A 26,128-nucleotide genomic window follows, 5' to 3' on the forward strand; every position below is an offset into this window, starting at 1 on the left:
AGGAAAATTTGAAAAATCTATGTACAGTGTGTGCAAATGTAGAGAAGTAGGCAATAAATAGGCCCTAGAGGCGAAAATAATTACAATTTAGCATTAATACTGGAGTGATAGATGTGCAGATGATGATGTGCAAGTAGAGATTCTGGGGGGCAAGAGGGTAAGTAATAATATGGGGATGAGGTAGACGGGTGTGCTATTTACAGATTGGCTGCGTACAGGTACAGTGATTGGTAAGCTGCTCAGACAGCTGATGCTTAAAGTTAGAGAGGGAGATAGAAGTCTCAAGCTTCAGTGATTTTTGCAATTCGTTCCAGTCATTGGCAGCAGAGAACTGGAAGGAAAGGCAGCCAAAGTAAGTGTTGGCTTTGGGGATGACCAGTGCAATATACCTGCTGGAGTGCGTGCTACGGGTGGGTGTCGCTATGGTGACCAGTGAGCTAAGGGGCTTTACCTAGCAAAGACTTATAGATGACCTGGAGCCAGTGGGTTTGGCGACGGATATGTAGTGAGGGCCAGCCAACGAGACCATACAGGTTGCAGTGGTGGGTACTATATGGGGCTTTGGTGATAAAACGGATGGCACTGTGATAGACTACATCCAGTTTGTTGAGTAGAGTGTTGGGGGCTATTCTGTAAATGACATCGCCAAAGTCACGGTTCGGTAGGATAGTCAGTTTTACGAGGGTGTGTTTGGCGGCATGAGTGAAGGAGGCTTTGTTGCGAAATAGGAAGCCGATTCTAGATTTCATTTTGGATTGGAGATGCTTAATGTGAGTCTGGAAGGTTTACAGTCTAACCAGACACCTAGGTATTGTAGTTGTCTACATATTCTAGGTCAGAACCGTCCAGAGTAGTGATGCTAGTTGGGCGGGAGGGTGCGGGCAGCAATCAGTTGAAGAGCATGCACTTCGTTTTACAAGCATTTAAAAGCAGATGGAGGCCACAGAAGGAGAGTTGTATGGCGTTGAAGCTCGTTTTGGAGGTTTGTTGGCACAGTGTCCAAAGAAGGGCCAGATGTACCGTCGTGGCCAAAAGTTTTGAGAATGACACAAATATTAATTTTCACAAAGTCTGATGCCTCAGTTTTGTATGATGGCAATTTGCATATACTCCAGAATGTTATGAAGAGTGATCAAATTAATTGCAATTAATTGCAAAGTCCCTCTTTGCCATGCAAATGAACTGAATCCCCCAAAAACATCTCCACTGCATTTCAGCCCTGCCACAAAAGGACCAGCTGACATTATGTCAGGGATTCTCTCGTTAACACAGGTGTGAGTGTTGACGAGGACAAGGCTGGAGATCACTCTGTCATGCTGATTGAGTTTGAATAACAGACTGGAAGCTTCAAAAGGAGGGTGGTGCTTGGAATCATTGTTCTTCCTCTGCCAACCATGGTTACCTGCAAGGAAACACGTGCCGTCATCATTGCTTTGCACAAAAAGGGCTTCACAGGCAAGGATATTGCTGCCAGTAAGATTGCACCTAAATCAGCCATTTATCGGATCATCAAGAAATTCAAGGAGAGCGGTTCAATTGTTGTGAAGAAGGCTTCAGGGCGCCCAAGAAAGTCCAGCAAGCGCCAGGACCATCTCCTAAAGTTGATTCAGCTGCAGGATCGGGGCACCACCAGTACAGAGCTTGCTCAGAAATGGCAGCAGGCAGGTGTGAGTACATCTGCACGCACAGTGAGGCGAAGACTTTTGGAGGATGGCCTGGTGTCAAGAAGGGCAACAAAGAAGCCACTTCTCTCCAGGAAAAACATCAGGGACAGACTGATATTCTGCAAAAGGTACAGGGATTGAACTGCTGAGGACTGGGGTAAAGTCATTTTCTCCGATGAATCCCACTTTCCGATTGTTTGGGGCATCCGGAAAAAAGCTTGTCCGGAGAAGACAAGGTGAGCGCTACCATCAGTCCTGTGTCATGCCAACAGTAAAGCATCCTGAGACCATTCATGTGTGGGGTTGCTTCTCAGCCAAGGGAGTGGGCTCACTAACAATTTTGCCTAAGAACACAGCCATGAAATAAGAACGGTACCAACACATCCTCCGAGAGCAACTTCTCCCAACCGTCCAGGAACAGTTTGGTGACGAACAATGCCTTTTCCAGCATGATGGAGCACCTTTCCATGAGGCAAAAGAGATAACTAAGTGGCTGAGGGAACAAAACATCGATATTTTGGGTCCATGGCCAAGAAACTCCCCAGACCTTAATCCCATTGAGAACTTGTGGTCAATCCTCAAGAGGCGGGTGGACAAATAAAAACCCACAAATTCTGACAAACTCCAAGCATTGATTATGCAAGAATGGGCTGCCATCAGTCAGGATGTGGCCCAGAAGTTAATTGACAGCATGCCAGGTTGGATTGCAGAGGTCTTGAAAAAGAAGGCTCAACACTGCAAATATTGACTCTTTGCATCAACTTCATGTAATTGTCAATAAAAGCCTTTGACACTTATGAAATGCTTGTAATTATACTTCAGTATTCCATAGTAACATCTGACAAAAATATCTAAAGACACTGAGGCAGCAGACTTTGTGAAAATTAATATTTGTGTCATTCTCAAAACTTTTGGCCACGACTGTATACAGAATGGTGTCGTCTGCGTAGAGGTGGATCAGAGAAGCACCAGCAGCTAGAGCGACATCATTGATATATATAGAGAAAAGAGTCGGCCCGAGAATTGAACCCTGTGGCACCCCCATAGAGACTGCCAGAGGTCTGGACAACAGGCCCTCAGATTTGACACACTGAACTCTATCTGAGAAGTAGTTGGTGAACCAGGCGAGGCAGTCATTTGAGAAGCCAAGGCTATTGAGTCTGCCGATAAGAATGCAATGATTGACAGAGTCGAAAGCCTTGGCCAGGTCGATGAAGATGGCTGCACAGTACTGTCTTTTATCGATGGCGGTTATCATAAAGTAGATGGGTTTAATGCTTTATTACGTGTTATGCAATGGGTGGGTCTACGGGTGGCATTGCAGCTGGTGTCTATTCCACAAGTTACCACTGGTTTAATCTGATGTTAAAATACCTATTTACTCGGTTCCATCTGACTGTGCAAGCCACTGTCTCATCAGTCCAGCCAGGCAATTTTTAAACTTGATCTCCCCTATAAAAAGCATCTAGACATTATCTCACATTTCTTTTAGATTAACCTTTAGTTTTCAACAGTGGAGATTTATATAAACCTTGCTGTCTGTCTCTCCGACATTTGCAACATTGTTTCAGTATTCAAATTCCATCTCCAGCTGTCCCATAGTAATGAACGTGTCGGGAGTCCGGACGAAACAGACAGAGCGTTTCTCAGCCAGTCGAAATCATGAATCGGATGGCATAATTTTTATGGATATATACAAACAAATGTAAATTGAAAAAAGCTCAAACGAAATGAAGTGCAGCTACTTTGCAGTCTTTCCAGCTTCAGTTTGAAGTGATTGTGTTCACTGTGTTGTTGACTAGCTCCTCTGAACAGTAGTGTCCTGACGAGTGAGTGAGCACATTTTCTATGCCAGGCAAAATCACGCCTCATTAGCTCATTGTTATTTATGGATGTATCCAAATAAATGTCACTAGAAAAAAGATTAAACAAATTCAAATGCGGCTACTTTGTTGTTATTCTGGCTGCACTTTTTGACGTGACTGTAAGTTAGCTATAGTTGGCTAGCTAGCAAGCAAGGGATAAGAACATTGCCAGCCAGTATGGCTATGGAACATTTAGTACGAACGACTGGGTCGCGTCCATAGATACAGAACAAAAAGACTGAACGGCTGGGTCGCGTCTCTGGCAACCGAACCGATAGAACGAATGACCACCCATTGTAGAAAAGTGATAATGCCCTCGAAGCCGGTGTTTGGAGGATATATTGGCATGGTTTGCTGGCCCTTGACGAACAAAACCAGTGGAAATATATCCTCCAAACACCGGCTTTGAGGGCATTATCACTTAATTATATGCATGTATATGAGCCTTTATGTATTACTGCATAGGGCTTGTATTTTACCACCCTAGACACTTGTTCAAAAATCATGTTTAGAGAGTGTAGCCTAATAATCCCCATAATACCCCATATTCTCACTGAATAATATGGTGGAGCAGAGATACTTGAGATAGAATTTTAGTAAGTGAGCAATTACAGCCCAGTGAAGCTAAAAAGAGTATTCAATCTAAATGTTCTGGTGCATTTTACTGTTAGGTGCTGGACCAGATGGAGTCGAGGAGATTAAAAAGCATAATTTCTTTGGAAATATAGATTGGAATGTGAGTATAAAGCTCTTCATAACCCTTTCTAAAAATCCTTAAAGGCATTGCTTCGGATATGTCCTCCTGAGGATTTGATTGTCATAACTTCAGACAAGAAGTAAAGGTATTTTACCCCAGACCCCAGTACTTACATGTAGGACCTTACATTTGAGCCAGTTTTCTACAGCAGTAAAATAATCCTGCAGCAACAGGATTAACAGCTAATTAATATGTGGATTATAATTAATAGACATTTTTGTAGGTGTTGATAAAAAAAATTGTAAGGGGGAAAAAAGTCTGACATTTCTAAGTGGAAATTACAAACTCCAGAAGCCTTTTTAAACCTCAAATAAAAAAGTTTTATTTTTCCTGCATTGCAAGACCGTTCATCTGCAACAGGGTCCTTCTCCTGCAACAGGATCCTACATCTGTAGCTCAAATACTAAATGGAAAAATACAAGTTTTATTTTTCCTTTCCCCCTCATGGTGAAACCACAGAAACTTTACAGAAGAGAGATCAAGCCTCCATTCAAACCAGCAGTGGGCAGGCCAGATGACACCTTCCACTTTGACCCTGAATTCACCTCCCGCACACCAACAGGTGATTGGTAATTGTAGGTGAAGTAGTTAATCTGTGCGTGCGTGCCTGTGTACGTGCTTGCATCCCTGTCGCCTCATAATTTCATTAATCATGTTATGTTTTACTTCATGCTGTTTGCTTCATTGTTATGCTCAGAATAATAATTTCTCCATGCATCTGGTTTCTCCTCACACACTGACATAAAATTGCCACTCAATTACTGACAAACAACCCCCTCTTGTAATGTCCACATAAACTCACACTTATATATCTGCATAAAGTCACCCAGCTGCAACTTTAAATCTTTGATTTTTGAATCCTCTGAAAGTATTATATCCTTCAATGGATCATAGTCCATGGGCAAAGGAAATGTGGTACAAAAAGTGCCAATATTTATTTAGTCTCCTATATCAGCTGCTAGTTTGCAAAGTCAGAGCTGTCGACAAGACCCTCTAGGCCACAGTTGTACAGTACAATGGGACTAACCTTTTCAAAAGTGAATTTAATGATAACTGACATTCAGTCAACTGTGATGTATTTCCAGTTGCCAATGTGTCCTAGTTCCCATGTTTGTTTCGTGCCTGCCCGTTAGACAGTAGTGGTTGTAACATTTCCTGTACCTTTCTCCCATCAGACTCGCCGGGCATCCCTCCCAGTGCCAACACACACCAGCTCTTCAGAGGGTTCAGCTTCGTGGCCACTAATCTGGACCAGGAGCAGTCCATTGCTGAAATACGGCAAAACTCAACTGTCAACACTATTGTCCAAGTGAGAATGATAGACTAGAGGGAGAGGACTAATCATCTCTGTTATTCAGCTCTATCAACCATACTCTATTTAAATACTTAATATGACATCATTCAGGCTATTGTCTTTTATTTATTTATATATAGAAGAAGAAAAAACTCATGAGTATCAACATCAAGGAGAATGTCAAGCCTTGTTTCTGTATGTAAAAAGGAAGAAGAAGAAATCAATATGATATCAGGAAGGAACCTCAGGGGGATGTCATGGCATTACATCAGAATACAATGGATTAACCACTTTTGATACTGTATTCAGAAAGTGTTGAGTAAAGAAAGTAAAGGCCCCCTTACAATCATCAATACAACTCATATTCAAAGGTCATTTCTGGTGATTTTGTAATTGTGTGGGGCATAAAAGATTCAATTAAATACATTTTCTCTATACATAATTCATACCTTTTTGCAACCTTCGTCCTCTTACTTACACATTGGACACATATGAAAGGTGGGAGCTTAAGGAAGATAACATTGTAGCCCAACTGTACTAACAAGCTGCCACTAGAGACCTCTGTCTTTCTGTGTATGGTGCTGTTACTGACATGACTGTCCGCTTACCTATAGTACAGCATAAACATCTAAGGAATTTGTCTTTTGACGAATTCAATTTATTTTAAGTGGACAAATGACAGTGAGGTCGAAGTGACCCTCTTCTTTAAGGCTGACCCCTGATCTTTTGATCTAACCACAACACACGTCTTAGCCACTGCTCCAGAGAGGCCCTTTTGTGTGTCCTGCGGCACACACAAAAACAGATCCACTTACATAACCACCAGGACTGATTCTTATCAGATGGTTCATACCTGAGTGAGCATTTCATTGAAGTCACTCACCAGAGAGGCCTCCCAGTGCCCTCAGCAAAACATATTGATTTGTGAGAACACTTAGTTCCCTCTGACATCATGGCCATGGGTGCTCTGCAGTGGCAGCGTTCTGAGAACATTTGGATCCTCTGCTGCGGCGGTGCATAGATCAACGGTGAACATTTCCATTGTATTGAACAAGTGAGATTAGATGCCACTGCAGTGTGGATGAATATGAATGAGCCAACATATGTGCAGACAAGGTCTCTCAGCGAACACAATATAGCATGGACTATACTGCAGACCGCAAGGTGGATGTGTGAACCCAAGATGGACTGTTACTGTGAACATTTTCAGTTCACCTTTCTTGCTCTTATTTGTGTTTTGACATACTGTACAGCAATAAAGGAACACGTCCTAAATCTTATGAAGCATTACATCACAAGAGAAAGGAGAAATGCCACTAAAGTGCACTCTCGCTGGAACACTGTTCACATAGAATGTTCTTCAAGGACAATTCTTACTAGGGGAATAATTTGATAGCTACAGTAGATCTGTTTTGAATACCAGTGTGCTACCCCTGAATATGTCTGAGGATTATAGGAAGACTGATGGATTCCCTAGTCTGCCTGAGCAGGATTATGACATGAGCGAATAGTTTCTAAATCAGATGACAAGCTTAGAGCATAAATATGAGCAGAGGCTTAAACGTTTTCATGATGACTGGATATGTTTGTCATTTCAGCAACTTCATGGGACCAACATCCATTTCACTGATGGGTATGAGATGAAGGAGGATGTGGGCTTGGGGGCGTACTCCGTCTGCAAACGCTGCATCCACAAAATCACCAGTGTTGAATATGCTGTCAAAGTAAGTGAACCCTATAGGTAGATTCTTTTCAAGAGGAATATTTTTTATAGGTACTTTATCATTCTTGGAGAGAAATGATTTTCACGGCCAATCAGTTATAAGAAACAGCATCATACGCAGCAAGGGGATGTTACGATCAGTACAAGGATTCCAGAATGATATATCATCTTTAATTATAGTAGCTTTGTGATATACTGTATGTAGTTTACACATTTCACTTCCTTGAATCCTGGAACAACTACAAGCCTTTCAACTATAATATAGTCTCTCAGGATGATTCATGCAGCGACAATGATTCTGTATTTTGTGCAGATGATGCTCTGTCACACATTTTATCGTAAGAGGGATACCAAGCAGGGGGACCAGTACGAAAATGTATGCACTACTGTAAGTCGCTGGATAAGAGCGTCTGCGAAATAAAAAATTAAATTAAAAAACTGTTCTAATCTAACGGGGTGTGGTGTGTCTCTTTCAGATCATCGACAGAGCCAAAAAAGATCCATCTGAGGAAATTGAGATTCTGTTGAGATATGGGCAGCATCCAAACATTATCACGCTGAAGGATGTAAGTAATCATTCAATGACTCAAACACATGCGCATGCTGAAAGCCCTCCATAAGGACAGAGAACCTTGTGAGTTTGCATGACTAATGAAAAATGTGTCCAGCAGACTTGAGTTTTCACTGACCATCATATTTTACTGCATCTTCTCTTGTCCATTTGTATCTCTATTAGAATTTCACTAGCCACTTTTTGTGGGCTCTGAGGACTAGACTAATGTACTCTTGGTTCATAAATAACTCCATGTGGGATTAAACTGTCTTTTTGGCCCCTAGGTCTATGACGATGGGAAGTATGTGTACCTTGTGATGGAGTTGATGAGAGGTGGAGAGCTGCTGGACAGAATCCTCCATCAGAAGAGTTTCTCTGAGCGAGAGACCTCTGCTGTGCTCTGCACTATTACCAAGACAGTGGAGTACCTTCACTCACAGGGGGTCAGTATCATGAATGTATATGTCCAACTAAAATCTGTATCAAAGTGAAAGGAGTAGTGCTCCTAGCTAGGACATATTCATACTGGCAATTTATTTTATTTATTTTGTCATAGGTTGTACATCGTGACCTTAAACCAAGCAACATCCTCTATGTGGATGAAACGGGAGATCCGGAATCGATCCGAATTTGTGATTTTGGGTTCGCCAAACAATTAAGGGCAGAAAATGGTCTCCTCATGACGCCCTGTTACACAGCAAACTTTGTGGCTCCAGAGGTAAGGAGTGGTTTGATCAGCTCTATTTATTTCAAGTGCTGTATATCTCTATATTGTGATATGACACAGATTCTTCATGTCTTTCATAGGTCCTGAAGAAGCAGGGGTATGATGCTGCTTGTGACATCTGGAGTTTGGGAATCCTACTCTACACTATGCTCGCAGGGTAATCCTAATTCGCTGGTTTATTTAAACCTCAAGAAGACTGAACACGCAGGGTCAGACCATTTATATCCCAATTTCCCTTTGCTAAGTGACAGTTTACCTTTGCTAGAAACCTGGTTAAACCAGTTTCACAGTAACAAACAAAAAACAATGAATTCTGGACTGTGCTACCTCTCCTGGCTACCACTGATTAAGGACTCATTTTGGAACGGTGAGAGGGACAGTGGACGACGGATTACTTTCTAAGCTGAGGTTGAGTCTGCGGTAGAGTGATTTTAATTGTACTCTGCACAATGCCAAATCTCTCAGGACCTGCTCTGACAATTTAATGTCCCAGCCTGTGGCTCATGTTTTAAATCTCTGTAATCAGGGCATTAGAAAAAAAGCTGAATTCTTTCATAGATGTCAAACACTGTTTAGATGCCATTATTATTATTATGTTTTTGCTCAATAAGGCTATTGGAGAAATGGCCTAAAAATAGCACCTCAGATATAGCCCATACTCACAAAGACACTCACACACACCAACAGCCAATGCTGCTGTCCCATGTATATAGAGACATTAAACACTGGACACTTCCTGTTTCTTTTATACTGTTTTTCACACTGTCTGTGTATACTGTATTCTCGACATAGCTCATTCTGACCCACTGTATCTACTACTGTACATTGAATTTTTTGTTACAGTGTTTATACACTGCGTATTTATACTGGATTCTTGACCTAGCTAATACAGTGCCTTCAGAAAGTATTCAACCCCCTTTACTTTTTCCACATTTTGTTGTGTTACAAAGTGGGATTAAAATTGATTTAATTGTCATTTAAGAAAAGTTGAAGAAAAATTAGAAAAAATAAATGACAAATAACTAATATATTTGGTAGAAACACCTTTGGCAGCGATTACAGCTGTGAGTCTTTTGGGGTAAGTCTCTTAAAGCTTTGCACACCTGGATTGTACATTATTATTATTATTTTTTAAACTCTTCAAGCTCTGTCAAGTTGGTTGTTGATTATTGCTAAACAGCCATTTTCAGGTTTTGCCATAGATTATAAAGCCAATTTAGGTCAAAACTGTAACTTGGCCACCCAGGAACATTCAATGTCGTCTTGGTAAGCAACTCCAGTGTATATTTGGCCTTGAGTTTTAGGTGAACTTTTCTCCCTGTCTCTGTTGGAAAGCAGACTGAACCAGGTTGTCCTCTAGGATTTTTCCTGAGCTTAGCTCTATTATGTTTATTTCTATCCTGAAACTCCCCAGTCCTTATCGATGAAAAGCGTATCTATAACATGATGAAGCCACCACCATGCTTGAAAATATAGTGTTACTCAGTGATGTGTTGGATTTGCCCCAAGCATAAGGCTTTGTATTTAGGACAAAAATGTTGTTTCTTTGCCTCATTTTTTGCAGTATTACTTTAGTGCCTTATTGCAAACAGGATGCATGTTTTGGAATATTTGTATTCTGTATAGGCTTCCTTCTTTTCACTGTCATTTAGTTTAGTATTGTGGAGTAACTACAATGTTCTTGATCCATCCTCAATTTTAACCTATCATAGCCATTTATACTCTGTAACTGTTTTAATGTCACCATTGGCCTCATGGTGAAATCCCTGAGCAGTTTATTTCCTCTCCAGAAACGGAGTTAGTACATACGCCTGTATCGTCATAGTGACTGGGTGTATTGATACACTATCTAAAGTGTAATTAATATCTTCACCATGCTCAAAGGGATATTCAGTGTCTGCTTTTTTATTTGTACCCATCTACCAATAGGTGCCCTTCTCTGCGAGGCATTGGAAACGTTCCTGGTCTATGTAGTTGAATCTGTGCTTGAAATTCACTACTCGACTGAGGGACCTTACAGAGAATTGTATGTGTGGTGTACGGAGATGGGGTAGTCATTTGAAAATCATGTTAACCTCTATTATTGCACACAGAGTGAGTCCATGAAACGTATTATGTGACTTGTTAAGCAAATTTTTACTCCTGAACTTATTTAGGCTTGTCATAACAAACGGTTTGAATACTCTTTGAATACAACTTTTCATTTGTAATTAATTTGTAAAAATTTCTACATACAAATTTCTACTTTAACATTATGGGGTATAGTGTGTAGATCAGTGGCACAACATCTCAATTTAATCCATTTAAATTCAGGCTATGGCAGAACAAAATGTGGAAAAAGTCAAGAGGGTTGAATACTTTCTGAAAGCACTATAACATTTATATCTACTGCTGTACATATCATTCTTAGTATATTTATTTCTGGTGTATATATGCATAGATTGCATTTGGATTACTGATAGTGTTAATTGGATTCGTTCTGAATATTGTTTTTTTATTTTTTATTATTTGTCTAGGCCTACTTGTTTGACATTTTACTGCACTATTAGGAGCTAGTAACACAAGCATTTTGCTACACCCTCTATAACATCTGCTAAACTGTGTACGCAACCAATTAAATTTGATTTTGATTTGAGATACTAAAAGAAATACAAGACCCCCCAATTCAAACAAACCCAGATACATAATTATTTGGGAAACAGGTTAGCACATTCATTACGGTAGAGCAGGGTGAAAAAGGTTAACTCAGTTACCTAAAGTATTATTGAAAAGTGTATGATTGTTTTGTCCTTCCCCACACTTGTGCTTACAGCTTCACCCCTTTTGCCAATGGTCTTAATGACACCCCGGAGGAAATACTGGCTCGCATTGGTAGTGGAAAATATGCCCTCATTGGAGGAAACTGGGATACAGTTTCTGATGCTGCAAAGGTGAGGTTACTTGGCTTTTATTAATGACACATCATTGTTGAATTTGATTAATAAATGCTGGTCCTAACTGGACTATTTCTTTATTGGGTTCCAATAGGACATTGTAACTAAGATGCTCCATGTGGATCCACACCAACGGCTGACGGCCCCCCAGGTTCTCAGACACCAGTGGATAGTCAACCGAGAACAGCTGTCTCAGAGTCAGCTCATCAGACAAGATGTACAGCTTGTGAAGGTAAGGAGGAAAACCTAAGAAAAACACTAAACCTGACATAGTGTAAGAAGCACCATCATCTGCAGGTTGTGCCAATCTCTAGCCTCGTAAACCAGACTGACCACATTGTTTCACTTCAGCCCAGCAGTTTGACTGATTGACCAGGCTAGTCGATTTGTCCCTAAGCAAATTATGTTAGCTAATTGTGCAGGCATTTTTGTGCAGGCATTTAGCAGGCATTTTTGCCTGCTAAAGCTCACTGATTTATGAAAGGTCTCTACAAATTAATTTGTCCTCTGTAGAAATGCCATTTCAGTATTCACTGACATTCTACTGCCACCCTGTGTACAGCTCTGCCATTACATGTAGACCTTTTGCGTTCTTCTGTCAGCCAAAGTCATTTGAAACCTGCTCAAAGTTTCACATACTGTGCTCGCTTTGCCCCCTTAAAAAGGTCCAATGCAGCCTTTTTTATTTCAATATCAAATCATTTCTGGGTAGCAATTAAATACCTTACTGTGATTTTGTTCAATTAAAATTGTCAAATAATAGCTTCTTAGCAATTTCTTATTAAGAATTTTGCTAAGACTGTCTGGGAATGGTCTGAGTGGTGAGGTGAAAACGGAAAACTAGCTGTTATCGGCAGAGAGGTTTGGAATGCTCTTTCATATTGGTCTATTAACTAATTTACCGCCTGAGGATATCACCAGGTGGGCAAAATCTCTATCCCACCAAAACAGGCAGAAATTTCAGGCCGTCTTTTCAGACAGCTCTTACGCTAAAAGAACATTATCATAATTTTCACAATTTCACAGTATTATTCCAACCTCATAGTATGTAAATAAATCACAGAAAATCCAATGTTTTACTGTACTGGGCCTTTAAATATGCAGTTTTTATCCACAGAGCAATTTTTCCAGCTTTATATCATTTAAAGATGTTTTTCTCTGTCGTTCTAGGGTGCAATGGCTGCAACATACTTGGCTTTGAATCGTTTGCCTCTGGCCCCAAAGCTGGAGCCTGTGGAGTCTTCAAGTTTGGCGCAGAGAAGAGGAATGAAGAGACTCACATCCACTGGTTTATAGCACCCTCATATATGATTCAGGGACAGAGTTAGAAAAGGGGTTTAAGTGCCCGTCCAAAATACCAGGAAGTCCACAATAGTGGGAGCAAGGAGGAGCAACTTATCAGAAGAAGAAAAAAATGTGGAGAAGATACATCCGGTTGTTGCACTAAGAAAGAAATCTTTACAGATTTTAGATGCACTAGAAACAAATGGTGGTATTAAAAGACCAACCAGAATGATGTTCAAATGTTCATTGGTATTGAAGATATGTAATGTTCATATATTTTATTCATTCATATTTGCCTTTTCCTTTAGGTGCCATCTGCTACTCTTTAATTATTTGACACCTTTGTATTATGTAGAGTATGTTTCATATGATATTATCTAGAAGACCAAGTAATCTTACAGAACCTCAAGTTGACACTGTCATAAAGGCTGTAACAGAGAAGTTGAGAACAGTTTATGATGACTACATATAACTAACTACATTTACGGGATTTTATCAACATCGGAAATCTGTATTTTTCGCTGTGGCATGTTGGAATGTTACTTTTATTAGTCTTCATCTGGGAGAGTAATTGCTGACAGATTGTTGGCAATGTAAATGTTCAGCTACAGCTGCTGAGGATACGTTGATACATTTTTGTAACAGAAACTGAAATGGCTAAATGAGCACAAAGAGTATATGTATGCATCTGTCTTTGATTTTCAGGTTGGTTCATAAGGTTCGATATACTGTAGTGTACAATATTTATTTTCTGTAGATCACAAATTCACTCTATTGTTTAAAAAAATGTAGTGAGCATTATTTTGGATGCTTTTGATAGTTTTGGCCATTTCTAACAGCATTCTACGTGTTTTTGGAGGGTTTACTGAAAACAGACCCATTTATAAATTGCCAATGCAAGTTATATTTATTTTAAATGTGACTCATTTAAGTTATTTGATCAAACAAATGTATTTGTTTCTACATTATCCATTATTTTTGTGTATTAATTTATGTAAATGTCTATTTATTTTATTTTTAATACACAACAGATTTAAGTGTTTTATACCTGATCTGAAGTGACTTTCTGGAAGGAAGTATTTGTTGTATTAGCAAATACATTGCCTTTATCAGCATTACCTTGTTTTGCCGTCTGTAAAACATTATTTATTTATTTTTCAGAAAATATACCATTCATCTTTAAACAGTATGGAACCAATATGAATTCACATGAGTATTTACATTTATTGTTCCATTTTTGAACAGGGACAACAAAAAACACCTACAGTAGAATGCCACCTTGGATGCCTTTGTTTCTGATTTATGTGCAAGTCAAGTAGTAAAGAAGCTATGTGAAACACACAAGAAATCTCAACAGTATTCAGTGTACTCACACATTGAGATATAGAATTACAGGTAGAAAGCACACAGAATTCAGGAATGGTTTATCAATCAACCTAAGCCCACAATGGAGCATTAGTTGCTCCATAATAAGAAGAATATGGGATACACACCAATATGACAAAACAGGTTACATAGGGTAAATACTACAGACTTACCTTTAGAATATATTCATCATTTTGACAGTACAACTTGCTAAATTGGGACAGAGAAAATTAAAAGCATTATAGCTGATTGCACAGTGAGCCTTAATTTCTGTTTTCACAAAGCTTCATTGAATAACTACTCAAATACATGATGTAAAGAACAATCCACCATAGAATAACACAATAGAGTACCTTGATCAATGCCTCTCCTTGTGCTGCTGTGGCTTGTATAGATCTTAAGTGTTTTGTGCATGCTGAAGGTACTTCTGCAAAGATAATTGATTCAAAGTGTCTTCAGCTCTGTGTTGTTCAGTCAAAAAGCCCTCAAGTGAGCACACACTGTCTCATAACCACTAAGTAAAAAGTAACATTGTGAAAGGAGTACATTTACATTGACATTTTAATCATTTAGCAGATGCTCTTATCCAGAGTGACTTACAGTTAGTGCATTCATCTTAAGACAGCTAGATGGGGCAACCACACATCTCAGTCATAGTAAGTACATTTTCCTCAAAGTAGCTATTGGCAAAGTCAGTGTGAGTGTTAGTATCTGTGCTAGTAGGACTGTACATACTGTGTAGGCTAAATGTAAAAATAAATCAAGTGTGGAATAAACTCTTGTTGATATTTTGTGATGATTGGGTCAGGCATACACACAGTGACTGAAACAATGTGGTCAGTCTGGTATACGAGGCTAGAGATTGGCACCACATGCAGATGATGGTGCTTCTTACACTATGTCAGGTTTAGTGTTTTTCTAAGGTTTTCCTCCTTACCTTCACAAGCTGTACATCCTATCTTATAAGATGACTCTTGAGACAGCTATTCTTGGTTGACTATTCACTGGTGTCTGAGAACCGGGGGGGCGGTTAGCCATTGGTGTGGATCCACACGGAGCATCTTAGTCACAATGTCTTATTGGAAACCATTAGAGAAATAGTCCAGTTAGGACCCGTATGAAATGCAGAATTGCAGCATAAATCGCATATGGGTCAGGCATACACACGTTGACTAATGGCAGTTTGTTGACAATTTGTGGTCCTGTGTGGCTCAGTTTGTAGAGCATGGTGCTTGCAACTCAAGGGTCGTGGGTTTGACTTCCACTGGTCCCACTCATAAAATGTGATGCATACACTACAGTACGTTGCTTTGGATAAAAGTGTCTGCTAAATGGCATGTTATTCATTATTATAATACTATGCAAATAGTTGAAATCAAAGCCTAATTGAATGGAAGTGTGGTCAGTCTAAAACGGTTGCTCATTGTTTCCTGGTTCTACATGTTTTAAAGGTGGTAGCTATATGTTTGAGCCAGTAAGTGATAGCTAAAGGGACACCTGAGAATTGTGGTGTAACCAGTTCAGCCACTATTCTTGAGCAATATGTGTATTGGGCTCCCGAGTGGCGCAGCGGTATAAGGTACTGCATCTCAGTGCTAGAGGCGTCACTACAGACCATGGTTTGATCCTGGGATGTATCACAACCGGACGTGATTGGGAGTCCCATAGGGCGGCACACAATTGACCCAGCGTCGTCCGGGTTAGGCTGTCATTGTAAATAAGAATATGTTCTTAACTGACTTGCCTAGTTAAATAAAGGTTAAATAATGAAAAATAAATCTACCAAGAGAGAAGATGCTGATCCTGGATCAGTTGCACAATCTCAGAAAGTAGATGCACAGATAGACAAATGAGAGATATTTCCCCAGATGCCTAAATGTGAAGCACCAGCTTGGCGTTTCCAAATATGGTAGTGAGAGGAAACCCACTGGCCAGCAGTGGGAGAAGATGGAACGAGATGGAATTTAGCCGACATTCTGCAAAGTTTCTCATCGATTAAACATTTCATTTCAATACAGTTTTCTGTTCCCAAAACTAGAATATGTAATCCACAGAGTGGACAAAGTTTTGTAGACTTTACCCGTGGCAAAAGTTTTTTTTTTAATCTCCTTGTTTCGAAAGAGTGCAAAGGTGAATAAGTTACTGCACACGCGCACTTCACAGAGTAGGCGTTCCCTAACGGAAATATGCAGATGATGCTAGAACGCGCCAATAGGATCTCGCTATCTCGTGCTTGGTTCTGCCCTCCTCATTGCTTGTTCTGCCCACTATGACTTGTTCCCATCGGAAACGACAAGCTTTGTTCTATCTTGGTTTAATTGTAAACAATATTTGGTAAAGGCGAGTCATCACCATGAGGCCGGAAATCGTGAGATTGCATAGCAACACCAATGAGAGCCGTCCTAACTGAGTGATTGCGATAGTGTCGTGAATATAATGTTTTGGTGACGAGCTGTGACCACTAGTGTCCTCTAACCTAAATTGCATTTATCCAGCTTGCACATTCCCATAGTTATAATTTCCTCTGCACTGCTAACCACCACAGTCATGGCAGGTACTTTGGCACGTAAAGCTGTTGACCATCTTAAAAGCAAGGAGTTCAGAGAGTATCTCATGAGGTATGACGCATTTGCAAGATCTGGAAGATACCTAGCTACAGTAACAATTTTACTTTACCAACTAGCCAGCTACCTAATATAGCAATGCAATTAATTATCAAACGCATCGAGCTAACGTTAGTTGTAAATTGTAGCTCCCGCCGTTAACGTTTTTTTTTTTTTAAACAAATATTGTGTCCGGCCTGAAGGACGTTTGTTCTTGAATGTTTTTGGCATCACTCAAGTTAGCCCTTGTCATGACCCCAATTACATTGCTGGGTCATTATTGCACGTCCCATTTTGCGGGAAACATTTCGAACTTAACTTTTACGAGTTAGATTTTTTTTTTTACAAATACAAAAGATACACTTAACGTACTTAGTTTAGCAAAGTTGCACCCAGCTGTGTTCCGAGTAACACTTGCTTTGAAACCCGACATTGAATTGCATGTGATTTGAATCAGGACCGTTTCCTCTCGTGACCTCTATAAGCCAGAATGTTGAATAAAATTATATTTTAAAGTACGGGTTGCTCATGTGGTTGGTCCTTATGGCGGTAGAAATACGAGACAATATATCTACCTGAAAGTTTAATTACATCACCTTTTCAAACCTTTTTTATTTTGTGCGAATGTTTCAGGCGATATCAAATGTGAATGCACAACCAGCGCTTTGAAAAGTTGTTGTAATTATACTTTCCTATGGATATTGTCTCACATTCTTACCGCCAAAAGCACGGACAACTGGTAAAGTATTGTAACGACCCTGGGTTTATAAGCGCGGAAATCGACTCTGCGGTTCGAGCATGCTTTTGCGGCACAGTCGATAGCGCGCCGGACTTCGGGCTTGAAGGTCGAGGGTTCGAAACCTGCTCCCTGCTGTTTCATTACATTGGTGTCAGAAGTGATCGGACCTTGCATCCACGACAGTGCGTGTGCTTGGCCGGTGAGCGCCTTCCTGTAAGACGTTGAGTCGCAAGCTAGCGCGAGGACGCGCTCTTTGAAAGGAGGGAGTAGTGTAAAGACCCTGGGTTTATAAGCGCGGAAATCGACTCTGCCGCTCGAGCATGCTTTTGCGGCACAGTCGAAAGCGCGCCGGACTTCGGGCTTGAATGTCGAGGGTTCGAAACCCTGCTCCCTGCTGTTTCATTACAGTATGTATAGGTCATGAGTGTTCCTTACGCAATTCAACGTGGGTTTTCAGGAAAGAGTGTAACAATCGAAATGCTAGAGCAAGGTGAGAGGTTGTGGTACCTCGGCTGGAGGCTGTGTCGTACGTCTTTTGTATTTGAAAGATTGTTTCTCGTTGGTATGAAAGTTAAGGTTTCCAAAACCGTATCACAAGCGAGGATTATTAAAGGTGCAATATGCAGAAATCACTCCGACATTTCCTGGTTGCCAGAATTCTAATAGTTTGCCTAATTTCGTTTTGTGACAACAAGCACGTTTAGAGAATCATTGTACCCATTAAATCACTGAAGTAATTTTCAGTAACCAAAAATATTGTATTTGAAGCTGGTGTATGGTGGTAAGACACAAATACAAAATTTAAGACAGGAAGCATAGAAATAGCGCACATAGAAATGATTCACAAGTATTTTGTTACACCCACAAAGACGTGAATGTGACTGATTTGATTTACCACTTCAGTGAGAATGACACATCTATAACTCACATTTCTATGTGAATTTGGTCGGGTTGCCCCAAAACGTTAGATATTGCAGCTTTAACATTTCTAAACGTCAAAACAGAGTGTCAGGACACCTTCAGCCGAAAACCCAAAAGGGGGCCGGCGGCTGTAAGCCCTTGTGGGCCTCCTTGGGTTCTCGAGAGCTAGCTGTCAAACTAGCCTACTGCTGTGTGTGCTGATGTGTTGCTGGTGATGTCAGCCCTATATTAGTATTATGCTGCGTTTACGTCATGTCTGGAGTAATCAGAGGAACGACTTGTCTACTTCGGAGGAACATCTTGGGAGCGTTGAGATTGGTTCTTGCATCTTTCCTTTCTCAACATTGACAGCCGAAAACACGGCCATGTTTGTGGCCATTTTCAATGATGCATGTGGGAAAGCTGGGGGTCCAGAGATCATACTGGAGTTTCCTTGTCGTAATTATGAGTTGGAGGGTCATTCACATGCAATGTTTCCTGGTAGGAAGATCATATTCACGAGTTCCCGACATGACTTGAACTCTGCATTATTAGTTTGTCAGGCATGATGCGATGTGTTGGTTGTTTTCCTGTATAGGCATATCTCCTAACCAAAACTCCTTTTGTCTTATGTCTGTCATCTTGGTGTCCTACCGGGAACGTTCAAAATAAGCACAGTAAGTTTTGTTTTTGTCTACTCAAAAGGTACTCGCACATCTGAGCTATCTGTGTTACTGGTACATGGTAACAATTGAATAACGAGGGGGAAAAAGAAGAAACCCCACACACTGCGTTTGTTAGTATCACTGCTCTTTATTTAGCTTTACGTATCGGCCTCAAGGCCTTCGTCAGAACTTTTTGTATACAAAAAAAAATCACAGAATCTTTTGGCTTCATTGAACATAGCAGATAGACTCCTCTCATAGGTAGTTAGTTGGCAAGACTGTATAATTGCTATGGCAACTTGAATACATTTGACCCTTACAGTAACCTCGTTGCTCTCTACATTAATTGTTCCTTAATTTTGTTTTCTACTTCTATTCCAGCACTTCTGGGGACCTGTGGCCAACTGGGGTCTGCCCATAGCTGCCATAAGTGACATGAAGAAAAGCCCTGAGATTATCAGTGGCAGAATGACCTTTGGTGAGACGATTGGAAAACAGACTCAACACAATTGCTGCCGTTTTAGCTAGCTATAGCATTAGGGACTTTCTGCCAGGGATTGATCACCTGTTCACTATAATACCAGCAGCAGTCTCACGCTTGTTGAATAGCTCCATGCTTTGATAAAGTAGAATTCCAATAGGTTAACATTATTCTTTGAACTTAAACATACCTTTCCTGCAGTCTGACACACGAGGCAAGAACATTTTGTTTTTTTTCTGATAAGGATGTCTGAAAGTCCTTATTTATTCAGTGTTCTTTGTTGTTGCCCCCCCCCCCGCAGCTCTGACCTGCTACTCACTCCTGTTTATGAGGTTTGCATACAAAGTTCAGCCAAGGAATTGGCTCCTCTTTGCTTGCCACCTAACCAATGAGACAGCCCAGCTCATTCAAGGATCACGACTTATCAAATACAAGTAAGCTCACATTTTACTGTACTGCATGATTTGCTTATTTCAATGCCAAACTAATTTTGTTTTATACCAGTTTTCCATTTTGGTTACAAAGCACCGTGCAACAACAACCTGAACATAGGGTGGCGCACAATTGGCCCAGGGTCGTCCAGCTTTGGCCGGTGTATGCCATCATTGTAAATCAGAGTTTGTTCTTAACTGATTTGCCTAGTTAAATAAATATAATAACACATACAGTACCAGTCAAATGTTTGAACACACCTACTCATTCAAGGGGTTTTCTTTATTTTTACTATTTTCTACATTGTAGAATAATATTGAAGACATCAAAACTATGAAATAACACATGGAATCATGTAGTAACCAAAAAAGTGTTAAACAATTCTAAATATATTTGAGGTTTTTCAAATAGCCACTCTTTGTCTTGATGACAGCTTTGCACACTCTTGGCATTCTCTCAACCAGCTTCATGAGGAATGCTTTTCCAACAGCCTTGAAGGAGTTCCCACATAGGCTGAGCACTTGTTGGCTGCTTTTCCTTCACTCTGCTGTCCAGCTCATCCCAAACCATCTCAATTGGGTTGAGGTTGGGTGATTGTGGAGGCCAGGTCATCTGATGCAGTAATCCATCACTCTCATTCTTGGTCAAATAGCCTGGAGGTGTGTTTTGTGTTATTGACCTGTTGAAAAACAAATGATAGTCCCACTAAGCGCAAATCAGATGGGATGGCGTACTGTTGCAGAATGCTGTGGTAGCCATGCTAGTTAAGTGTGCCTTGAATTCTAAATAAATCACTGACAGTGTCACCAGCAAAGCACCATCACACCACCACCTCCATGCTTCACGGTGGGAACCACACATGCAGAGTTAATCCGTTCACCTACTCTGTGTCTCACAAAGACGTGGCGGCTCGAACCAAAAATCTCAAATTTGGACTCATCAGACCAAAGGACAGATTTCCACCGGTCTAATGTCCATTGCTCGTGTTTCTTGGCCCAAGCAAGTCTCTTCTTCTTATTGGTGTTCTTTAGTATTGGTTTCTTTGCAGCAATTAGACCATAAAGGCCTGATTTCATGCAGTCTCCTCGGAACAGTTGACATGTCTGTTACTTGAACTCTGTGAAGCATTTATTTGGGCTGCAATCTGAAGTGCAGTTAATTGCCGATTTCTGAGGCTGGTAACTCAAATTAACTTATCCTCTGCAGCAGAGGTATCTCTGGGTCTTCCTTTCCTGTGGCGGTCCTCATGAGCGCCAGTATCATCATAGTGCTTCATGGTTTTTGCAACTGCACTTGAAGAAACTTTTATTTTTATTTTTATGCATTGACTGACATTCATGTCTTAAAGTAATGATGGACTGTCGGTTTCTTTTCTTATTTCAGCTGTTCTTTCCATAATATTAACTTGGTCTTTTACCAAATAGTGCTATCTTCTGTATACCAACCCTCCCGAGTGGCACAGCGGTCTAAGGCACTGCATCTCAGTGCTAGAGGTGTCACAACAGACCCTGGTTCGATTCCAGGCTGTATCACAACCGGCTGTGGTTGGAGTCCCATAGGGCGGCGCACAATTGGCCCAGTGTCGTTTGGGTTTGGCCAGGGTAGGCCGTCACTGTAAATAAGAATTTGTTCTTAACCTGTTATGGATAGGGGGCAGTATTTTCACAGCCGGATAAAAAACGTACCCGATTTAATCTGATTATTACTCCTGCCCAGAAACTAGAATATGCATATAATTATTAGCTTTGGATAGAAAACACTCCAAAGTTTCTAAAACTGTTTGAATGGTGTCTGTGAGTATAACAGAACTCATTTGGCAGGCCAAAACCTGAGAAGATTCTGTACAGGAAGTACCCTGTCTGACCATTTCCTGGCCTTCTTTGCCATCTCTATCCATTACAGGGGATCTCTGCTGTTACGTGACACTTCCTACGGCTCACATGGTCTCTCAGAAGGCGGCAAAAAGCTGAATCGTGGCTTTGCAGGCTCTGGTTGAAACAAAGTAGCGCGTTTGGGTAGTGGCTGGTTACAGTACTGTGAGACTCAGGCGAGTGCCCGCGTCGACCGAATGCCCGCGTTGACCGAATGCTTTGTTTTCTTTCCTCTTTTTACCTAAACGCAGATTCCCGGTCGGAATATTATCGCTTTTTTACGAGAAAAATGGCATAAAAATTGATTTTAAACAGCGGTTGACATGCTTCGAAGTACGGTAATGGAATATTTAGAAATCTTTTGTCACGAATTGCGCCATGCTCGTAACCCTTATTTACACTTCGGATAGTGTCTAGAACGCACGAACAAAACTCCGCTATTTGGATATAACGATGGATTATTTTGGACCAAACCAACATTTGTTATTGAAGTAGCAGTCCTGGGAGTGCATTCTGACGAAGACAACAAAGGTAATCAAACTTTTGTAATAGTAAATCGGAGTTTGGTCAGGGCTAAACTTGGTCGGTGTCTAAATAGCTAGCCGTGATGGCTGGGCTATCTACTGAGAATATTGCAAAATGTGCTTTCACCGAAAAGCTATTTTAAAATCGGACATATCGATTGCATAGAGGAGTTCTGTATCTATAATTCTTAAAATAATTGTTATGTTTTTTGTCAACGTTTATCGTGAGTCATTTAGTAAATTCACCGGATGTTTGCGGGGGTATGCTAGTTCTGAACGTCACATGCTAATGTAAAAAAGCTGGTTTTTGATATAAATATGAACTTGATTGAACAAAACATGCATGCATTGTATAACATAATGTCCTAGGGTTGTCATCTGATGAAGATCATCAAAGGTTAGTGCTGCATTTAGCTGTGGTTTTGTTTTTTGTGACATTATATGCTAGCTTGAAAAATGGGTGTCTGATTATTTCTGGCTGGGTACTCTGCTGACATAATGTAATGTTTTGCTTTCGCTGTAAAGCCTTTTTGAAATCGGACAGTGTGGTTAGATTAACGAGAGTCTTGTCTTTAAAATGGTGTAAAATAGTCATATGTTTGAAAAATTGAAGTTTTCGGATTTTAGAGGAGTTTGTATTTCGCACCACGCCCATCATTGGATATTGGAGCAGGTGTTCCGCTAGCGGAACGTCTAGATGTAAGAGGTTAACTGACTTGCCTAGTTAAATAAAAACAATACCTTGTTACAACAACTGATTAGCTCAAACACATTAAGAAGGACAGAAATTCCACAAATTAACTTTTTAAGAAGGTACACCTGTTAATTGAAATGCATTCCAGGAGACGATCTCATGAAGCTGGTTGAGAGAATGCCAAGCGTGTGCAAAGCTGTCAAGGCAAAGGATGGCTACATTGAAGAATCACAAATATAAAATATATTTTGATTTGTTTAACACTTTTCTGGTTACTACATGGTTCCATATGTGTTATTTCATAGTTTTGATGTCTTCACTATTATTCTACAATGTAGAAAATAGTAAAAAATAAATAAATAAGAAAAAACCTTGAATGAGTAGGTGTGTTCTGACTGTATGTGATTTAGTCACTGCTCAGATGTGTCTCCTCTCCGTAACAACTTCTTTGTGGCACTTGTTAGGGTATAATAGACGGATATTTCAAGGAGGCCACAGCCTTGAAGCCCAAACATCTTTTGGGTTTTCCCCGTCCAAGAACATGTTGAAAGTTACCATCAAATTAACAAAAAATGTACAACATGGAAGCACAGTACTTCATGTCATTTATTTTATCCATATCCATGATAGCATCTTAACTACAGTCTCTGTCTTTCTCCTTTAAAAAAAAATATATTTACGTACATATATATATACACACACACACACACACACACACACAGTTGAAGTCGGAAGTTTACATGCACCTCAGCCAAATACGTTTGAACTCCAGTTTTTCATCATTCCTGACATTTAATCCTAGTAAAAATTCCCTGTCTTAGGTCAGTTAGGATCACCACTTTTATTTTAAGAATGTGAAATGTCAGAATAATAGTAGAGAGAATGATTTATTTCAGCTTTTATTTCTTTCATCACATTCCCAGTGGGTTAGAAGTTACATGCTAATTGAGTGTATTTGGTAGCATTGCCTTTAAATTGTTTAACTTGGGTCAAACGTTTCGGGTAGCCTTCCACAAGCTTCCCACAATAAGTTGGGTGAATTTTTGGCCCATTCCTTCTGACAGAGCTGGTGTAACTGAGTTAGGTTTGTAGGCCTCCTTGCTCGCACATGCTTTTCAGTTCTGCCCACATATTTTCTATAGGATTGAGTTCAGGGCTTTGTGATGCCACTCCAATACCTTGACTTTGTTGTCCTTAAGCCATTTTGCCACAACTTTGGAAGTATGCTTGGGGTCATTGTCCATTTGGAAGACCCATTTGCGACCAAGCTTTGACTTCCCGACTGATGTCTTGAGATGTTGCTTCAATATATCCACATAATTTTCCTACCTCATGATGACATCTATTTTGTGAAGTGCACCGCTCCCTCCGGCAGCAAAGCACCCCCACAACATGATGCTGCCACCCCCGTGCTTCATGGTTGAGATGGTGTTCTTCGGCTTGCAAGCCTCCCCCTTTTTCCTCCAAACATAACGATGGTCATTATGGCCAAACAGTTCTATTTTTGTTTCATCAGACCTGGGGAAATTTTTCCAAAAACTAGAGTCTTTGTCCCCATGTGCAGTTGCAAACTGTAGTCTGGCGGTTTTGGAGCAGTGGCTTCTTCCTTGCTGAGCGGCCTTTCACAAGGTCCTTTTACTGTTGTTCTGTGGTTGAGTTGCACTTTTTGCACCAAAGTACGTTCATCTCTAGGAGACAGAATGCATCTCCTTCCTGAGCGGTATGAGGGCTGCGTGGTCCCATGGTGTTTATACTTGCGTACTATTGTTTGTACAGATGAACGTGGCACCTTCAGGCGTTTGGAAATTGCTCCCAAGGATGAACCAGACTTGTGGAGGTCTACATTTCTTTTTCTTAGTTCTAGGCTGATATCTTCTGATTTTCCCATGATGTCATGCAAAGAGGCACTGAGTTTGATGGTAGGCCTTGAAATACATCCACAGGTACATCTCCAATTGACTCAAATGATGTCAATTATCCTATCAGAAGCTTCTAAAGCCATGACATCATTTTCTTGAATTTTCCAAGCTGTTTAAAGGCACAGTCAACTTAGTGTATGTAAACTGCTGACCCACTGGAATTGTGATACAGTGAATTATACGTGAAATAATTACTTGTCATGCACAAAGTAGATGTCCTAACTGACTTGCTAACAAGAAATTTGTGGAGTGGTTGAAAATGAGTTTTAATGACTCCAATCAAAGTGAATGTTGACTTCTGACTTCAACTGGATGGATATATATATATATATATATTACACACACTGTACCCACATAGATATTGAAACATAGTCACTGGTTATAATTTAAGACTTAATGCTATTCTACATAATGTGTATCTCCAGTAATTCTTATGGATTTTTTCCCCTTCTTTCCAGCTTGGAGAAGAAGTCATCTTAGGGGTGGAATTGCAGAATATTTAGTTTAGTTAGAAACCAGCATCGTTTGGTTGTATGGGTTTCGGGTGTATGGCAATTTTATCTTATCATTGCATACCTATGTAAAACTCATTGTTAATTAAGTTTCAACTTATGTTGAAGATCACAATGTCTGTTTCTTCAGGTGTATATAAGGTCAATGAATAGATTGATTTTGCACCATGTATCATGCACAAACTAATGAAATGGAGTCTGTAGAAGCCCTTTTACAGATGTCTTTTAAAGAGATGGTCTGTAACACATGCACTCTAGGTTACGTCCTCATTTTGGTAAATGTATTAGCTACCAATAACACAATCTTTATCAGAATGTACAGGCAATACAAGTGTTACTCTGTGTTGCCATGGCAGTGTTTATTTCTGAAGATTATGAATAAACCATTATCTATTTTCCATAAATGAAACTTCCTCTTACACTGATCAAACTACATGCTCATAATGTCTAATAAACTGTCTGATATCCATTGAGTGGCTGATTTTAACTTTTACCTTCATGAAGGCTGCATTCTGAATGACCTTGATGAAAGGCATCAGTGAACATTCTGCCTTAGTTATGTGTACTGCAATGACTTTTTGAAGTTGTATCTTGCTCTCATCATGCTTTTTATTGTAAATGTC

The 26,128-nt window shown here is 40.2% G+C and overlaps 2 protein-coding genes across 3 annotated transcripts in view; both read left to right on the forward strand.

Moving 5' to 3' along the window:
- Nucleotides 1-14,953, forward strand: part of LOC106612512 (ribosomal protein S6 kinase alpha-2) — a 47,877-nt gene extending 32,924 nt beyond the window's left edge. For both annotated transcript variants that reach the window (XM_045723232.1, XM_014213719.2), the window contains 11 exons: nt 4,201-4,265; nt 4,746-4,848; nt 5,462-5,595; nt 7,179-7,304; nt 7,780-7,869; nt 8,141-8,299; nt 8,413-8,574; nt 8,664-8,740; nt 11,396-11,513; nt 11,611-11,748; nt 12,687-14,953. In XM_045723232.1, coding sequence (XP_045579188.1) covers nt 4,201-4,265; nt 4,746-4,848; nt 5,462-5,595; nt 7,179-7,304; nt 7,780-7,869; nt 8,141-8,299; nt 8,413-8,574; nt 8,664-8,740; nt 11,396-11,513; nt 11,611-11,748; nt 12,687-12,812 — 1,298 coding nt within the window. In that variant the 3' untranslated portion in view covers nt 12,813-14,953. The remainder of the gene's footprint in view (nt 1-4,200; nt 4,266-4,745; nt 4,849-5,461; nt 5,596-7,178; nt 7,305-7,779; nt 7,870-8,140; nt 8,300-8,412; nt 8,575-8,663; nt 8,741-11,395; nt 11,514-11,610; nt 11,749-12,686) is intronic.
- Nucleotides 14,954-16,488: 1,535 nt separating this feature from the next.
- Nucleotides 16,489-25,974, forward strand: LOC106612504 (mitochondrial pyruvate carrier 1). Its single transcript, XM_014213689.2, has 5 exons — nt 16,489-16,783; nt 19,081-19,084; nt 19,454-19,550; nt 19,855-19,987; nt 25,452-25,974. The coding sequence occupies exons 1-5, from the start codon at nt 16,713-16,715 to the stop codon at nt 25,471-25,473; spliced, it is 327 nt and encodes a 108-aa protein (XP_014069164.1). The 5' UTR covers nt 16,489-16,712; the 3' UTR covers nt 25,474-25,974.
- Nucleotides 25,975-26,128: the final 154 nt, after the last annotated feature.

The sequence above is a fragment of the Salmo salar genome, chromosome ssa01 (genome assembly GCF_905237065.1).
Source record: "Salmo salar chromosome ssa01, Ssal_v3.1, whole genome shotgun sequence".
Taxonomy (NCBI): Eukaryota; Metazoa; Chordata; class Actinopteri; order Salmoniformes; family Salmonidae; genus Salmo; species Salmo salar.